Source organism: Anabrus simplex, chromosome 1 (assembly GCF_040414725.1).
Source record: "Anabrus simplex isolate iqAnaSimp1 chromosome 1, ASM4041472v1, whole genome shotgun sequence".
NCBI classification, from domain to species: domain Eukaryota; kingdom Metazoa; phylum Arthropoda; class Insecta; order Orthoptera; family Tettigoniidae; genus Anabrus; species Anabrus simplex.
In genome coordinates this window covers 1148414983-1148434659 of record NC_090265.1, presented here as the reverse complement: position 1 = coordinate 1148434659, position 19677 = coordinate 1148414983, and the positions used below count along the sequence as shown (strand labels likewise).

Sequence of the window (19677 nt, the reverse complement as noted above, 5' to 3'; positions counted from 1 at the left end):
ATATTGACGTGGATGCTCTTGAAAATAAGATCTTTATCTATTGTTGTATATTCATGACTGAATTCTTTATGATGTTCACTCATAGCTGAAAAACAATTATATTTAAGTGTGTTGTGATGTTCGGCATATCTTATGACAAAATTGTGGCCTGTTTGACTTACATAGCTGGAATTATTATTATTATTATTATTATTATTATTATTATTATTATTATTATTATTATTACGTGATGGAAAGATGGGCGAATATCTGTGTGTGCTTCTTATGATGAATTTGTAAGTAATTAATGATATGAGTCACTAGAAGTTGAGCTAGAATATTCTTCTAGTACCTGGAGTATTGTTTTACAATTTCATCAAATTATTTCGTCAACTTGTAGACAAATTAATTGTAGATAAGTGTTTGATCATTCAGGATTTAGGTTGTAAGTTGCTTTCAAGGAATATACGACATCAAAGACAGGATCCTTCGCAGCCGCGGCTCAGTCACGGCCAGTTAGATTCCTTTCGTGCATGATGACAGAGGCAGAAGTTCAGAGAGATTCGGTAGAGCTCTCTCTTTCGTGTCAGAATAGGAGTGCAAACATACTTGAATGTGCCAGTTTTGGGACACAGGATATGATGCAAGTACCTAATGGGAGGAGTGAGGAAATAATAATGGACGAACAGCGTAAAGAGGAGGAACATCTTGAGATCGCTGGGGCATTGGTGAAAAGCATTCTAGCTATTCTGCTTCAGAACCTTAAGTTGGAAATCCAGAATCGATTACGAAAATTGGAGGAAGCTCTCGATGCTGGAGCAGCATGCAGGACATCCTGGAAGAGAGCTAGGGAAATTCTAAAACAGGAACAAACAACCGTAGAGATAAATGAATTGCCTACGACACCGTTAGTGACGAACGGGGAGGAGAAAGATAAGGAGAAATGGGTCGAGATTTCCTATAAGAAAAAAACAAGAAGAAGGAAATGAAGGAGGATAAAGATATCCAACCTTTAACAGATAAGGTAGATTCTGGCAGAATGGAGGTCATTGATAGTGGGGAAAAAACAAGATAAACGGACCCATTTAAAATCAAGGGATCGTTCTGATGCTGTCCTTATCAAACCAACAAACGGCAAGACTTTTGCAGATGTTTTGAAGGGTATTCGGAGTAAAATAAAACCGGAAGACAGCGGTGTGAGTATTTGATCTATTCGTAAAACTCAGACCGGGGCGATTCTTCTCGCTTTTAATAAAGACACACAAAACGAGAACAGAGACAATTTTAATAAATCTTTAAGGGATGTCCTTGGAATGGATGGTGATGTGAAGACTTTAACTCCCCGCACTACCTTGGAAATTCGGGACATGGACAGTATCACCACTGCTTTAGATGTAGAGGAAGCTGTAAGACAGGATCTTCAGAATTTCGAAGGAGAACTGAAAGTCTCAATTAATAATCCGAACAGCAGAGGGCAAAAACTTGCTATCATTGAGATAGAAGATAAGGAGGCCAAGAAACTATTAGAAATGGGTAAAATTAAAATAGGATGGTTGGATTGTAGAATCCGAAAAAAGATCGTGGTACCTCGCTGCTTTAAATGTCTTTTGTATGGACACCTTGCACGAAACTGCAAAGGTGCAGATAGAAACAAAATTTGTTTTAAGTGCAGAGAAGCCGGGCATAGGATGGTAGGTTGCAAAGCAAATCCGAGATGCATAATTTGCACAGACATTAACGTTGACGAAACTAATCAAAGTCATGTACTTGGCTCAAAAGCCTGCACAGCGTTTCGTGAAGCTCTCGAAAAGGCTAAAACTAGCAGTAAATGATGAAGGTTATTCAGGCAAATATGCACAGGAGTAGAACTGCCAATGATCTTTTGACGCAGTTGACCTCTGAGATAGGAGTAGACGTATTTCTTCTCAGTGAACCTTATCAAGACAGAGACCACCCAGGATGTTTCGTGGATAATTGTGAGATAGCTGCAATTTGGATACCAGATTTGGGTAGATGCCCAGTATCAAACCAAGGATGCGGAGACGGTTCTGTTTGGGTCCGTACTGGTAGATATACTTTAGTGAGCTGTTACTTTACACCAAATGAGTCAGTATTTGAATTTCAGGCTAAGCTGGACAGCCTAGAGGACGTATTGCGAGGTTTTGACAACGGTTTAATTGTGGCTGGTGATTTCAATGCCCAAGCACTAGAATGGGGTATGCCACAGTATGATTCTAGAGGGCGCCGAACTATGGAGATGGTCTCTAGGCTGGGTTTGACGGTCACTAATATTGGAAATGTGCCAAATTTTCGACGATCGGGCTGTAGAGGAACCATACCGGACGTGACTTTTGTATCTGAGGACATCGTGTTGAATATCAATGACTGGCGGGTGATTGAAGAATACACGGGAAGTGATCACCAGTACATTACTTTTCGTATTCGTCCTGAAACTTCACAGATTAATATTACATTGTATAAACTAATATTGTGGAATATAGAAAGTATGGACAAAGAAAAATTTCTTGCTATTAAGAAATGAAATGGATAGTATAACAGAACAAATATGTTGTTATAAAGGGAGAGAAGCGGCTGAGAAATGTGTTGAGCTCACCATGCAGCTTATTTGGAGAGCATGTGATCTTTCCATGACTCATAATACATTACGAAACAAGAAGCATTCAGCGTACTGGTGGACCAAAGATATTGCTGACCAGAGATGATGTTGTTCTGCAACTTGGACGGAAGGCACAGAGAGCACGAGTCAGCCAAGAAGACACCTCACTCACAGCTGAGTATAAGTCGGCAAAGAAAGAATTGAGAAATGCTATCAAAAAGAGTAAAGTCGACAAATGGTGGAAAATGGCTAAAGAAGTGGATGACGATCCATGGGGTTTAGGATAAAAGATTATTATGAAGAAATTTGGAAGTTTCTCAAACCCGATCATGGACTCAAATGCAATGAAGGATATTATGGATACATTATTCCCAGATCATCCTGAGAGGTCTGCTGCTCCTGCTGCTGCTGATGATGATGACTTCATAGATGATGTGCCACTTTTTACACGAGAAGAATTGACAAGAGCGATTAGGTCCCTTAGAAATAAAAAGGCCCCAGGACCAGATAGTATTCCAGCAGAGATATTAAAGCTGATAGCAGATTTCTGTCCACAACTACTGCTGAAAATGTACAATAGCTGCCTGCTATCGGGCGTGTTCAGTGTTCGCTGGAAAACAGCTTGGCTAGTTTTAATAAGCAAAGGAAAATCTGGGGGCTATAGGCCTTTATGTATGCTGGATACTGCTGGTAAAGGATTAGAGAAACTTTTGCAGCCAAGAATACTTTCAGCAGTTCAACTAGCTGGGGACCTCTCTGATCGTGAACATGGTTTTCGAGGAGGGCATTCGACAATCGATGCAGTATGGGAAGTGTTGAATACAGCTAAAAGGGCACAAATGGGTAATCATCACTCTCGAAAAATGACACTCCTTGTGACCCTGGATGTTAAGAATGCTTTCAACTCGATAAGTTGGAATGACATATTGGAAGCGCTTCAAAATACTTTCAAACTACCGGAGTATCTCATGCACATAATGAGAAATTATTTGAAAGATCGTACTCTAGTATATCACACAGAAGATGGGCAGAGAGTGAAACGGCTCACAGATGGTGCAGCACAAGGGTCCATCCTTGGCCCAAATCTGTGGAACATAGTGTATGATGGATTGTTGAGGTTAGAGATGCCAGAAGACACAATGCTAGTGGGCTATGCTGATGATATAGCTGTTTTGATAGTTGCTCGAAATTTGGAGTTGGCTCAGTTTAAGCTAAATTAAGTCATGCGAAGGGTGAAAGATTGGATGGCGAATCACAGATTACAGCTGGCAGATCATAAAACAGAGATCGTTCTCTTGACAAGAAAAAGGATCACCACTGCCATTCCAATGTATATTGGACAAACAGAAATCGAAACATCTAGAAGTTCCTCAGAGTGACACTTGATACCAAACTTAACTTTTGGGATCGTATCAAACGGGTGATAGATAAGGCGGTGAAAACAAGGATTGCACTGAGTAGATTAATGAGCAACGTTAAAGGTCCGAAGTCTAGCAAACGACAACTTCTGATGTCGATAGTTCACTCGACACTTCTATATGGTGCAGAAGTCTGGGCTGAATCTCTGAAGTTTGAAAAATACCGGTGAAGGATAGCTGCGGTACAGCGGAGATCAGCTTTGCGTATTACAAGCGCATATCACACAGTATCCGAACCTGCGGTCCTTACGATAGCAGCGGTAGCAATGATTGATTTACTTGCCTTAGAGAGACTGGAAGTCGGGCGAACTCAAGGAGAGCTCGGAAAGAAGCGCGCTAAGGAGCTAGCTTATAGGCAACGAATGGAGCGGTGGTAGCAAAGATGGGAGGAAGATCCTCAAAGAAAATGGACTAAGCGGCTGATACCATGCCTAGCTGATTGGGTTGACCGAGCTCATGGCGAGGTTAACTTTTATATTACACAACTATTGACGGGTCACGGATACTTCCGGAAATTTCTACATAGAGTAGATAGAGCGAGCGACTTGGCGTGTATTTATTGCAATGATATAGACGATGTATTTCACACATTTTTCGTATGCTATCATTGGTCAGCTCAGAGAAGATATTTATATACTGAGCAAGGAGAGTTGACGCCAGAAACTATTGTGCAGAAGTTGCTATGAAACCAAGAATCTTGTAGAAGGCATCCTGCATCAGAAAAAAGAGAGATATGAATGCTCATGAATGGCAGTAAGGAGAAATAAAGGAAGAAGAAACCTGAAAAATTAGCACGACACCGTCCTGAAGTAATTCGAGAGCGGTTCCGGGGTGGAGATATACGTCGTGGGAAAAGGGTGTGTGGGTTTTAGTGTGTAGGAATCTCACACGCTTGTGGAGTGCGGACCCTCACAAGTGTCTAATGAAAGATTTCCCACACTTCCCTCGTTAAAAATTATTATTATTATTATTATTATTATTATTATTATTATTATTATTATTATTATTATTATTATTATTATTATTATTATTATTTAAGCTATTCCAATCCCTAACTCCCCTTCCTATAAACAAATATTTGTCCCAATTTGTCCTTTTGAATTCCAACTTTAACTTCACATTGTGATCTTTCCTACTTTTAAAGACACTGCTCAAACTTATTCGTCTGCTGATGTCCTCCAACGCCATCTCTCCACTGACAGCTCGGAACATACCACTTAATCGAGCAGCTCGTCTCCTTTCTCCCAAGTCTTCCCAGCAAAAACTTTGCAAAATTTTTGTAACACTACTCTTTTGTTGGAAATCACCCAGAAGAAATCGAGCTGCTTTTCTTTGGATTTTTTCCAGTTCTTGAATCAAGTAATCCTGGTGAGGGTCCCATACACTGGAACCATACTCTGGTTGGGGTCTTACCAGAGACTTATACGCCCTCTCCTTTACATCCTTACTAGAACCCCTAAACACTGTCATAACCAAGTGCAGAGATCTGTACCCTTTATTAACAATCATATTTATGAAGGTCTTTTCTTACATTAACACCTAGATATTTACTATGATCCCCAAACGGAACTTTCACCCCATCACGCAGTAATTAAAGCTTAGAGGACTTTTCCTATTTGTGAAACTCACAATCTGACTTTTAACCCCGTTTATCATCATACCATTGCCCACCGTCCATCTCACAACACTATCGAGGTCACCCTGCAGCCGCTCACTATCTTGTAACTTATTTATTACTCTGTACAGAATAACATCATCTGCAAACAGCCCTATCTCTGATTCCACTTCTTTACACATATCATTGATATATATAAGAAAACATAAAGGTCCAATAATACTGCCTTGAGGAATTCCCCTCTTAATTATTACAGGGTCAGATGAAGTTTCGCCTACTCTAATTCTCCGAGTTCTATTTTCTAGTAAATACAGCCACCCATTCAGTCACTCTTTTTTCTAGTCCAATAGCACTCATTTTTGCCAGTAGTCTTCCATGATATTATTATTATTATTATTATTATTATTATTATTACTACTACTACTACTACTACTACTTGTATTGTGCAAACACTCCAAATTATATTATTAACTAATTAACAAAGTTATAAGAGATTTTGAGAGGGCAGAAATAAGAAGGCAACAGTTAAATAGTTCAGACCAAATAAAACAAATTCTTCCAAAATATTCAGTATAGCTTTCAAAGAAGAAAATAATTTCCAGCACAAATTAATGGTCCTTACCTTATTCAGTGTACATCGCCACATCTTGAGATACTTCTGGACCACAGTTCTCCAAGTCTACAACAGTTTACAATCCACTGGAGATGATTACCATAATAAAACAGCAGCTGGTATGGGAATTAAGTCATACAAAAAGAATAATGAACCTAATTACATATGACATAAAATAAGAAGAGAATAACAAGAAACATGAATTGATTGAATGTAAAATGTGTTTCTATACATTAATACAGACTTAAGGAAGAACTGTAAGACATGGATAATTAGTTTAGTGATGGAATAGGAGCAGGTGGGGGTGGGAGATGAGATCTTAGCAGTGAGGAAGCAGAGTGATAGCAACTAGTACCTGGTATACAAAAACTAACTGAAAAGAGTAAACAATGAGTTGTGTAGAGTGCTCCAGTCAAAGTCAAGTTAAGATATCAAACTAAACACAATACACAAGTTGAATATAGGAAGCTGAGGCTCAAGGTCGGTTAGTGGTTGCTGGGCAGCATATGGCCTACAAGGAGAAGCATTATGCTAAGGTCATGTTTACTACACTTGGACTACTGCCAGCAATCTGAGACATTCAATGTTAGGCAATTAACTCATTGATAAGAAAGAAAGAGGAGGCAGGCAACAGAGCTATATTTGCATAGGACAGCTATGATAAGGTGATACGGTGAAAAAAATATGAGAAGTTAAGTTCTTATATCTATCCACTAAATAATTCTTAAATACTAGTCAGGACATTTTGGAAGATTTTTGATAGATTATCCCATCATCATCATCATCATCATTCATTTTTAAATGAAGTTATCTGTCCAATTACTGATGCAGAAAAGTTCCAGCCTGCAGGAGAACGATGGTATCATAAAGAAAGAAAGAACCATTTTCTAAGATGAGACAAATACAATTAAATTAATAAGTGAGTTTTTAGTGCACACATTATACACATCACAGTTTCTTTTGATAGCTTTACACCAATCAAATTAAATTTATAGAATTCAACCAAGTTTTTTTAAAAAGAATTATTATTGTTATGTATTGATCAGAAGACTGATCAAGATGGAATTTCTACTTGGAGTAATTTATGAAGTAAGCTATATAAATACTTCTTTTGCTTTCATTCACATGAACAGGAGCATAAAAGGGAGTTTGATACAGAAAGAAGAACAATTTTTCTTTCTTAGTGGAATTAGCACATAAATATATATGACTTTATTTGTCGCTTGTTCTTTTCCATTATTATTATACTGACTATTATTGGGCTACTTTGTCCTAGTCTATTACCACCTGTACTTTTGTCTCTTCCATTTTCCTGCATTTATCTAGCTTTCTTGCTATATATACTAGCTGTTGAACATGTCGTTGATGAGTTTATATAATTGCAGCAATAATGCCTTTCCACCAGAGATCAGTGGCATCCGGTCTGTGTAATTCTATTGTTGATCAGTTTTATGGGCTTAGTGCATTGTAGGCTATCACATTTAATTTTCTTATGACTATGCAATATTAGGGCATTCAAGGTCAAAGGAACTTTCCTTACCCCCTCCTTTCATGGTTCTCTTTTCTCATATTCTTCGAGTGATCGTTCCTGTAAGTTTTCCTTCTCACTTTGATGGTAATCTTCATTATCTTCCTGATAGGGGCTGATGACCACCTAATAAAACCTTTCGCAACAAAAACCACCACCATCACCAGTTAACTCAGCATAACGATTGAATAATATTTCCATGTTATCGATGCTTAGCACTGATGGATTTGGCACTAAAATTCTAAATTTGTGAATATCTCTTATATCACCACCACCACATCATCATAGCCTGTACAGTTCTGTAACTTCTGTTATGAACAAATTTTATATAGAACTATTATTTGCATAGATATTTGTTAGTTTATCAAAAATGTAATAATCGGGAACATATCTATTATTATTCTCGTATGGCAAAATCGCATCAAAAGTACATTATATTTAGCCCAACATTTGTTGAGTAGTTTTCCCATACAGCTAATATTAGCAGAAAATTTGACATTTCCTATTTTGTTCCCCTTGATACCGCTATGCAGTTGTACAATAATCAAATAATATACATACTGTTATCAAACATGTGGGAAGTAATCTGGGGTGAACAGTACATGTGTCACATCTGCGAGAAGATTTGTTTTCTTACTAAACTGGCCATTGCATTACAAGAAAACTGCTCTGTCACAGTGTTTCTATGGAAAAGTAAAGAATGAGAAATACCTGTTTCAAGTATCAAATTACAACTCCTTTTCTTACAAAAGCTCAGTACCTGGTGAAATTGAAATAGCTACATTCATTGATGGCTTATGTAAACCTACACTTGCATTGTATAAAAAAGAGTTCACTGTAAATTGCTTCACTGCCAGAAAAGGAAGCATACATCCAGAAAGGTTCCAGTAAAACATAAAAAAAAATGATTACAAAAACGTTCTGCAGTATATCCCAAGTGAATTTTTGTCCTTCTATAAAGGCATTTGTAAGTGGACTACCATTGATACTAACGATACTTTAGAAAGGGATTTCTGAAGTTAGAGACCTAATATCCATGCATCTAAGCCTAATATTTATGTGGTTAGAGTATAATGTTGATTATGTTATATGCATACTATAATAATAATAATGTTATTTGTTTTACGTCCCACTAACTACTTTTTAAGGTCTTCGGAGACGCCGAGGTGCCGGAATTTAGTCCCGCAGGAGTTCTTTAACGTGCCTGTAAATCTACCGACACAGGGCTGTCGTATTTGAGCACCTTCAAATACCACCGGACTGAGCCAGGATCGAACCTGCCAAGTTGGGGTTAGAAGGCCAGCGCCTTAACCGTCTGAGACACTCAGCCCATACTGACATCTGCCCATTAATTCTTGTATTCAGAACCTACAACTGTCACAGTAAAAATAATTTTCTTTTTCTACCACTTTTTCCACACCCTGATGCGGGTCACGTAAGCAGTCTGTGTTGCACATGTGGACTTGGCCCCATTTTATGGCCGGATGCCCTTCCTGACAGCAACCCTCGGTGGAAAGCCGTATTCATTATTGTGTGTTTCTGTGGTGGTTGGTAGTGTTGTGTATTGTGTGTACATGAAAATAATGTTGGGACAAACATAGACACCTGGTTCCTGAATCAGAGAAAATAATCAGATGTAAATGAACTTCCCGACCCGGCCGGAAATTGAACTAGAGACCCTCAAGGCTTCAATGCAGACTATTCAGCCAAGAAACCAGATTGTCACAATAAAATCAAAAATATTCCATTTTTTTAATAACCGATTAATGCTTTCTTAAATAATCTGGGTGAAAGATTTGAAATTTTTCAATTTGTTTTAATTTAAATCTATTTAAAATGATATATGAATAATATTCTGTATGAAAATAAGCCATCTCCAAATTACCAGTATAAAATAAATTTTTAAAAATAAGCAATACTGTTACAAAACTTCATGGCATCTTCTTGAGTTTGTAAAAGATAAAAAGCTCTGTAGGTATATTGAAAATGTTCCCCTGTATGTCTGCTATACTTTCTTTTTCTCCCGTAAAATTAGTTTTGACAGAGCTGACTGCATTTCAACTGGAGAAGGTAAATGTTCACTATCTTCTTTTTCTTCTTGGCCTTTACAAAGGAGAGGATATACCACTCATGAGCAAGTCTCTGGAATCTCTATACAAGGGAGCCTGAGGCAAATAGACATCACAGTCTTCAGCCAACTCAAAAACTGGCTACTTACTGGATCCAACTGTGGGGTTCGAACTAAATTCAGACCAGCTACAGGAGGTTGATAATGAGAAGAAGGCTACCTATGAACCTACAGTGCCCTACTATAAAAACAAGTACATACAACCTTGAATGTATTGATATGACTGGATTGACAGTGTGTACTTATGGAACGATATCGAGCGTTTTTATAAAGAACTGCAAAATGCTAGGCATCCCTAAAAATACCATAAAAGATATTGCAATCTCAGCAGTTATGGGATCTGTCACGATTTTACGAAATCACTTACATGCTACATAATAATAATGTCGACACTGGAAAGGCAAAGTATCTTAAGCGACAAAATATGAATTTTACAGGAGCTGATAAAACTATTAGTGAGTTGAATACTTACAGTTTAGGCAGTTTCTGTTTTTATTCCACTCCAGAAATGAATTTTTCACTTTATTGTCATATTAGGTTACGTATTTATTCAATTGTTGCAAAATATAACTTGTTTTAGAGTTATGAATGTCACTACATTACAATAAGAGAATCAAAGTGGAAATTACACTGATTACAGTACAACATTTGGAAATGACCATTTTTATCAGTCCTCCTCATCTGTTTGTGGTAATAGATCACTGTGTTTGGAGTCGTAAGTAAGGTTTAGATACTCGTTGTAGAACATTGCAGAACATTTAGTGCCAAGTCTAGCCAGATCTTGATAATTCTCTTCAGACACTGGAACAAGATGATCTTTAATCTCTCTCTCACTTGGTGTCACCTGCTAATCTCCTTGTTGGATATCACCCATCAATCATCATAAGTACACTCATTTTCTGCAGCAACTCACTAGCAAATTTATTAACAAGATAACTGCTGTCATGTCATGGCATGTGGCCTCTAGAAAGACCTGGTGCAGGTTGAGTTGACGCCGTATAGGCAATACTTCCTCTTAAAACAATAATCACCACCACCACCACCACCACCACCACCACCACCACCACCACCACCTCGTATAAATCCTTCTATTATTTCTAATCTTCCTCCAGTAGATGCCTAACTCTTTTACAATACTTCTCAAACTGATACAATGATACAACCTCCTTGGAAACCAATCCTCTCTCCTGATAAGGTTGAAATTTAGATACTGATGGAGTTGTTTTCTGAAGAGTGTAAAATTCATGGATTATGCATTGAAATCTTAAAATTCCGTTACACGCTTATTCCCTTTCTGTGTTTTTCCTGGTGTACAAAATGCCTTTTAGTCTCGTTTTGTCTCTGCTCTCTTTTTTTTTCTTTTGCTACCTGTTTAATGTCACACTAACACATTGAATGTTTTTGGCAAGGGAGAGATGGGAAAGGGCTAGCTGGGATGGGGAGGGTAGCAGCCATGACTTTAATTAAGGTACAGCCTCAGCATTTGACTGATGAAATGAAATGGCGTATGGCTTTTAGTGCCGGAAGTGTCCGAGGACAATTTCAACTCGCCAGGTGCAGGTCTTTTGAATTGATTCCCGTAGGCAACCTGCGCGTCATGACGAGGATGAAATGGTGATGAAGACAATACATACACCCAGCCCCCGTGCCAGTGGAATTAACCAATTATGATTAAAATTCCCGACCCTGCCGTAAATCGAACCTGGGACCCCTGTGACCAAAGGCCAGAACGCTAAGCATTTAACCATGGAGCCAGACATGTGCAAATGGGAAACCACAGAAAACCATCTTCAGGGTTGCCAACAGTGAGATTCAAACCCACTACCTCCCGAATGCAAGCTCACAGCTGTGCGACTATAACCGCATGGCCAACTTGCTCGGTTAAATTTCTGTTGACCGACCTCTACAACACTTTTGTTGTACTTTCAACAACTCCTTTCTATACTGTCCTTGTGTTTTACTCTTTCTGTCCCCAGCTTCCTTTTTCATAAGACTATGAACACTGAACAATCTCATACATTTGTCCTCTTGTTGTCGCGAATTTCAGTGTAGAATTTTCAGTGGCATAATTCACTTTGTGCATGAATGGTAGGAATATGTACTGATAATGAACCGATTTGTTTAGCTACTGACCCTACTTGCTCAGTCAAGTGACAAGAAGCAGCCCCTTCTTTTCCTTCACAGCTGTCAATCAACATGTGATAGATCCGCTAACAGGTTTTGCCTTATGTTTCAAGTGCCAAATTGATTTGAGGCAGTTATAAATCGTGTACTACAGAAATGACCGACAACAGTCAAGAACGATGAAACTGATGCATCTCACATTCCCTCCAGAATTAAAACTTGTAGCTTAAGATAATCTGTATGCAAATTACAAGATTCTAACTCAGGCGCTTAAGATGTAATGACTGGTGTTTACAATAACCTGGTGTTCTGTATATTACTGATAGTGGTTACGATAATTTATTTTTTTACATTGTTTTTACCCTCTAGATTTATTTAACACTTAAAATACTTTGCCAGCATGTGCACTGGAGTCTGATTGACGTACAAACACCGTAACCTCAATTTTGACAAAAATGTTGCTTACGATACTTTGCCTTTCCAGGGATGATGTGATGTGTTATTGTCCTTAATCTCTTCTACTATTTTCCAATCTTTTATTGGCAATATATTGTATAGCCATATTTTGTGTCTTTGTAATGCTTTGTCTCTGTAGTAGCCTTGATCTTTTCAGGAAGCTCATCAAATAAAATATGACAGTTTTAGCAAGACTGCAGACTATCAAGAACTTGAAATGGTAGGTGAACATTATCTATTGTTGTGTTGGTACTAGTGCTATCATCATCATCTCTGCAAATTTTTGTTACTGTAATACTAGTCCCTCAGGCACATACACATAACTTAATGACATCACTAGTATTCAAAACAAGATCCCAAGTTTAAACTTAATTATTACTGTAACTGCAGGACTGTAAATTACACTCCAAATAAAGGAAACTTAATGAGGTAGACAGAATTATGGTGCATACTATGACATCTCAGTAACAATATCTGGCTGCTGAGACAAGGCTAGTCTTCTGTAAACAAGTTCATCTGTGAGAGCACTTAACTTGGTCCAATTTAAATCACTTGAAAGCTGAAGAGAGAATACTTTCCAGACAGCTGATCATTCATCTAAGTACAGTCAAGTCTATGCACAAGTCCATAACTAAAGATACTATATTTTCATAGGGAACTCAAGTGAAAGGTAACTTATTTCCATAAGTTATACAGGTATCTAATCATTAAATACCATCAATACTACTCATTTTAAAAAATCAGTCCAATGGTAACAGTAATAGTCATAAAAGCCCTGAGTTTCATTCTTATCTCTAATCAATTAAGTCTTGGTTAGGGACTGCCTAGATTTGTAGGCTACTTGAATTATTTGATATTGTTACACATGGTAGAGCATAAAGGAACTTGTCACCATGCCAAACACTAACTCTGGTTTAGGGTTGATCATTTAAATGTATGTATGTATGTATGTATGTATGTATGTATGTATGTATGTATGTATGTATGTATGTATGTATGTATGTATGTATGTATGTATGTATGTATGTATGTATGCATGCATGTATGTATGGTACCAGTAAAATAGCCCAATTTTATGAATTAATATTAAAGTTAGCACGAAGTTGGTCTTATGGCAATTCTGGGTGGTTTCTAGCTAGGGCTTGGTACAGGAGGAAGGGTCCTATCTACAAGAAAATTTTTAAATTGATTGAATAATAGTTTTATTCAGAAAATGCATTTCAAAGTGCATATCACCTTACTGTTGATAGTCGCAGTCTTCAACATCACCTTTTGATGACCCGTGCTCCCAGTTCACCAGGCTGAACGGGGCTGGAACACGTTCTGGAAGTCGCCAATATTTCGTTGATAGAAGGCCGGAACACCCAGGTTGGTTTGATATGGGTTTGAGTCTCGAACTTTCGACGTTGTGGACGGTCTCCGACGCTCTCCAACGATGTTACGGGGTAATCACTCGTCACATAACTTACACGAGTGTCCAAATTTACACAGTCCCCTGACACTTTGGTTTAACAGCACTGTTTCATTTAATATGGTTGGGATATACCGTCAAATTCACTCTTAATCTTGTAGATAGTATTTAAAAGTTCACTAAAGATGTAGATGCGAGTAGCATCAAGATTGGAAGAAAATAAAGCACAGTTCATGAATAGAAATAATGAAACTGAAAATTGTTCATGCACTTGGCACAGTTCGTGGTGATTTTCCACTAAATAAAGTAGCACTTGACATTGAAAGAAATGTATGACTGCTCTAGAGTTTATCAAAGACACTGCTGTCAGTCATGAAACAACACTAAACACTTTGACGAAGAAATAAGGTTGTGATGAAAAGTACAGTTTGTTGTTAGGCACGCTTGACATTAAATAAAATAGGCGACTGTTCGAGAGTTTGTCTAAGACACTGCTGTCAGTCACACACAGATAATTTACACACTGTTCAGAAGAAATAATACACAGTTCTGTTTGAATTGGATTAAGAAACACAGTTTAAATTCACAGTGAAACACTTGTGTCACAGTACATGATTATACTTTTATCATGGTAATCATTTGCAGTAATATTCATGGGAAAATTCGAACACTTTTATAAATACTCATGTCTATTAAGGAAATTATGCTGACTGAGATTTGAAGAAAAAATGTCACAGTTAATAGTATAACGTAGTAGTGTCACATTGAAATTAATTATGTTTGTTCAGATGCTAAGTTTCACACAGGCAACGTGGTAATAAACTCAGTTCTACAAGAACAAAAGTAAGTTGCATTGAGAAGTTTCTACATGCGCACAGAATATAAATTATACTTTACTGTTGTCACCTAAGTCCAATATACGACTTGTCATAATCAGAGTTCCAATACGCGCACACATTATAAGTTCAACTTGATTGATAGACTCAATGTCCATTATAAAGACTTTGTTATACATGAGTTCACACACGCACAATTTATAAGTTCAACACGACTGTCAGAGTTCAAGTTCCACATGAAGACTTTAAATATTCGAAGAGAGACTCTGTCAGCACTTTGACGAACACTGCAGCGTGGAGAGTCAGGCTGAACACCCAGTTATGACTGTCTGATCTGGGTAAAGTGAGCTCTCCTTATATTCGGTTTGGGGCTCCTACGTCATCATATAACGTAATCTCTTTGAAGCAGATTATCTCCTGTGTTCCTCAACGGATTATCTTGAGATTCACAATTTGGGAAGTTTATGTTATCCTCTTCAGAATGACGTGTCGCTCAAGTCGCTGAGCTTAATATTAGAGAAGTTTTGAATTTTTCTCAATGGAATGTTCGCGAAGGTGCGACGTTCATATCCAGAATATATCAGGCCATGCAGGCTACATGTGGCATCAGGCATGTAATCTAACTTATCCCTGCAGCCACGTCACACACACAGCTGTCGGCGGCTCGCTTATTCGCTCCTCCGAACGTAAACAAACCAAGTTTGCTCTGAACGTCTTGCGTGATGATGAAGTACAATTAATAGCCAAAAAATATGGCATGTACAGGTCGTAACTGGTACAGTATGTATGTATGTATGTATGTATGTATGTATGTATGTATGTATGTATGTATGTATGTATGTATGTATGTATGTATGTATGTATGTATGTATCCAACCCTTGTCCTGTTTGTCTACAGGGTCAGGTATGAAGTGAGACAAATCTTTGTAGTGAGTTTTTATGACCGAATGCCCTCATCAGAGGAGATAATGAGATGTAATGATGATGTGATATATGATAGTAAGAAGGGAAAGGGTAAAACCAGGTGTTGGGACATAGCCTACCACTACTGAATATCACCAAGGTCAGCTCAAGGCTTAATGTCTCCATCTGACTGATGAATTACCATCTTTCGCATCATATGCTTTCACTCCCAATGAACACTGCGGAGAGGTTCGGAATTTAATCCAGGCTTTTGGCACAAAATCTAGTGATTAGAAATTGTACACCGCCACCTGTCCTAACCTGCTGGCCAACATTCTGATGGTGAGATTTCTTCGACCAACGGGACTTGAACCAACTAGCCACAGTGTCAGACCATATACACGTGGTGCCTTAATAAAAACGTTATACAAATGCTGGGGCTGTACCTTAATTAAGGCCACGGCCGCTTCCTTCCAACTCCTAGACCTTTCCTATCCCATCGTCGCCATAAGACCTATCTGTGTTGGTGCGACGTAAAGCCCCTAGCAAAAAAAAAAAAAAAAAAGTTATCTTTTCACCTACTGGTGGGTGGCCAGCATGTCAGTAGCCTCTGAAATGAATCAACTAGTTTACTTATACCAAAGTGAGCACAAAAGTCATGAAAGAATTTGAGAAATGTTCCTCTTCATCCCACCAGAATTCCTATAATGGTTGTACATATTTTTTAAATAATTCACCGTGGGCTCATAACTCATCTTCTTTTCTTAGTCAATTATCAATGGCTGATCATCATCAGTTCTGAATTGGACCGTGGGATCAGTGGTGATGCCCAATCTTGTTTATTGCAGATTGCCAAGATGTCAATTCTACGAATATTTCCAATTATTGCAACACACTGGATTTGCTTGTAGACCTCAAATTCTTTTATAGCTAGGGCTAATGCTTTCCTGCTCCTTACATCATGTAATAATGCAATCTAAAGATTCAGTTAGCAGTTTGGCTTATAACATAAACTTGACTGTAGTGACAAGCAGAGTCAAAAATTTGTAACTACTGAAATGACTTTGAACTTGAAGAGCAATGAGACTGGCATGAAGATCTCCATGTTTGAAGCTGAAGTGAAGTTGCTAAGGAAGAGACAAGATAGATTTAATGCTCAGAAAGAAATTAAAAATTGGAGACCTGGATTGTATGCATATTCTTCAGTGCAGTGAAAGAAATGTAATCAAAGTATAGTGAAGGTAATTCAGTAAATTCACTATCACCATATTCTGTAAGGTAGTCAGTTTGCAGATAAAGTTATCTCTAAATCAGCCTGTTTTGGACCACCTTGCTGTACTGGAGTGAAAGCCAAATGGAGTATGAATAGCTTATAAGCAGGGAGCAATAGACATGTCAGTAGCAAGGATGACTGCTGATAAAAATATGAGGGGCCATAATAGGAAGAAGACCACATTGGGAATTAATAAGTTAGATAAAAGTATGTAAAAGAACTGACTCAACTGCAGAAAATAAGAGAAGTAGAAGTCAACTGAATCAAAGAGATTTATTTATTGTATGGCTTTTAGTGCCAGAAGTGTCTGAGAACATGTTCAGCTCACCTAGGGCAGCCCTTGTATGCTTGAGTGGCTGCGAGCAAAAACTTCAGACGCAACTCTTCTACGTAATACAGCTCTCTCGTTAGCACATAAACAAGCCGTGAGGGAGAGTACTTAAATAAGCAAAGTGTTCTCTTTAGAAAAGTCTATTTCAGACTCTCTATTCTCTTCATTTGTGCATTGTTAAGATGCACTCATATATTTTGCAGACCATAGGGTTGATTTTTACTCGTAAATGAAACAATTCTGTAGTTTGTCCCCCTCCTTTTCAACGTTTATATAGAACAGGCAATAAAGGAAATCAAAGAGGAATTTGGAAAGGGAATCACAATCTAAGGAGAGGAAATCAAAACCCTGAGATTTGCCGATGATATTGAAATTACAGAAGATCTGGAAAAATTGCTGAATGGTGTGGACAGAGAAGGGGTACAAGGTGAAAATAAATAAATCCAAAACAAAAGTAATGGAGTGCAGTCGAACGAAATCAGAGATTAGGAAATGAAGTCTGAAAGAAAGTAGATGAATAGTGTTACTTGGGTAGTAAAATAACTAACGATGGCAGAAGTTGATACAGGAATTAGAAAGATGTTTTTGAGGACTTTTGTATTGAGCGTGGCTTTGTATGGAAGTGAAACATGGACAATAACTAACTCAGAAAGAAAGAGAATAAAAACTTTTGAAATGTGGTGTTACAGAAGAATGCTGAAGGTGAGATGGATAGATTGAATCACGAATGAAGAGATACTGAACTGAACTGGTGAGAGATCAATTTGGCTAAATTTGATGAGAAGAAGAGATAGAATGATAAGACACCTCTTAAGACACCCAGGACTTGTTCATTTGGTTTTTGAGGGAAGTGTAGGTGGTGAGAACGGTAGGGGTTGATCAAGGTATGACAAGCAGATTAGAGCAAAAATAGGATGAAGTAGTTACGTAGAAATGAAAAGTTTAGCACAATATAAGGTGGCATGGAGAGCTGCATCAATCCAGTGTATGGACTGATGACTCAAACAACAACAGTTTAACGTTGCATTAACACTGAATGTTTTCAGTGATGCAAAGATGGAAACGGGCTAGGATTTGGAAGGCAGCGGCTATGGCCTTAATTAAGGTACAGTCTCCGTATTTGCTTGGTGTAAGAACAGGAAACTACAGAAATTGGTCTTCAGGATTGCCGATGGTGGATTCGAATCCACCATCTCCCGAATGCAAGCTCACAGCTATGTGACCCTAAACGCACGGTCAACTCGCTCGGTACATCTTCGCCCTATTTCAAAGGTTTCTCAGCCGTCTCCCCTCAACTTAATGGCTTAATATCTCTCTGTCACAGTCTTCCATTATACATCCTATCAGCCAGTTTTGAGTCTAACAGTTTCTTTCTAGACAGGTTTGATTTCTGGATGATTCAGTGGGACCATGAACTAAATATCAGATTCTGTCTTATGTGTTCTTGTTTTAGAATTTTGACTGGTTTGTTCATTATATAACATGGAACATTCACTGAATTTGAGGTTATGAACAAATAGTAAGTTAAATGTGCCTGTATGTTAGATAATTTTTGTGTGTTTTGTTCTTTGTTATGTGTTCCGAGGTATCTGTGGAACAGCAGAGGTGAAAGAAGGTGCGGGGGTGAACAGGTCTCATGCTACGAAATTAAAGTTAATTTAAAATTTAACAAGGTTATATTTTCTTTGCAAAATCAAGAAATAACAAGCATGGCAGGTACAGAGTAGCAAGGCAACAAAAGTACAATTACAGTATTTACAGGATTTGGGCTTCGAGCCCCGAACTCACAATTCTTGGGCAACTAGCCCAACTTTACCCCAAAACAAGATTTAACAGAGGGGCAGAAAACCCCATTCATGCCCAGGAGCACTTGCTCTAAATTACACAGAAAAGCCTCCTCGAGGCATACAACACTCAATTTTCAAGAAAGAGCCACTCGCTCTCAAACCTTAAGCCTATCAAAGGCCACACCAAATTCCACTTTCAAGTTGTCCTCCACGGACGCGAAAACAGGGGTAAAATACCCAACCTACTGAGACCTATTAAGAGAGAAAAGGTTAATTACATGGCCTCTAAAATACCAATTTGAGAGGAGGCGATCTGCACTCCTAATACATTTTGTTTAAAACCTAATCTGGCTCTAGGCCGCTAATGCAAGGGCTAATTCCATACTAAAGAGGTGACTTTAGAAAGAAACAATTTACATTACGTTAAGGAAGAATTGGTTGTGAAAAATAAGTCCACCTCAAAACAATATGAGTGGGAGCTCGAGAGGGTTAAGCACTCTCTATCCCAATATGTAGCTTAAAAGAGAATAGATACTAAGAGTCTTTACATTTTAGGGAAAAGTTACATGGTGGAAAAGCTTCGGACCCGCCCCGAGAGTTAAACTGCTGAGCTGGCAAGAAAATAAGTTATTAAATGGCCATTACCTTATGGATGAAC

General features: G+C 38.1%; 1 protein-coding gene across 4 annotated transcripts in view; it reads right to left on the bottom strand.

Moving 5' to 3' along the window:
- Sardh (Sarcosine dehydrogenase) overlaps positions 1-19677 on the bottom strand; it is a 282041-nt gene that overhangs the window by 244488 nt on the left and 17876 nt on the right. The window contains exons 1-2 of one of the 4 annotated variants that reach the window (XM_067137411.2): positions 6598-6752; positions 6252-6308 (exon numbers count right to left, since the gene is read on the bottom strand). In XM_067137411.2, the coding sequence (XP_066993512.2) occupies positions 6252-6275 (24 nt within the window). In that variant the 5' untranslated portion in view covers positions 6276-6308; positions 6598-6752. Of the gene's footprint in view, positions 1-6251; positions 6309-6405; positions 6514-6597; positions 6753-19677 lie in introns of those variants that run through there. The other 3 variants (XM_067137413.2, XM_067137409.2, XM_067137412.2) reach the window with 3 other exon arrangements.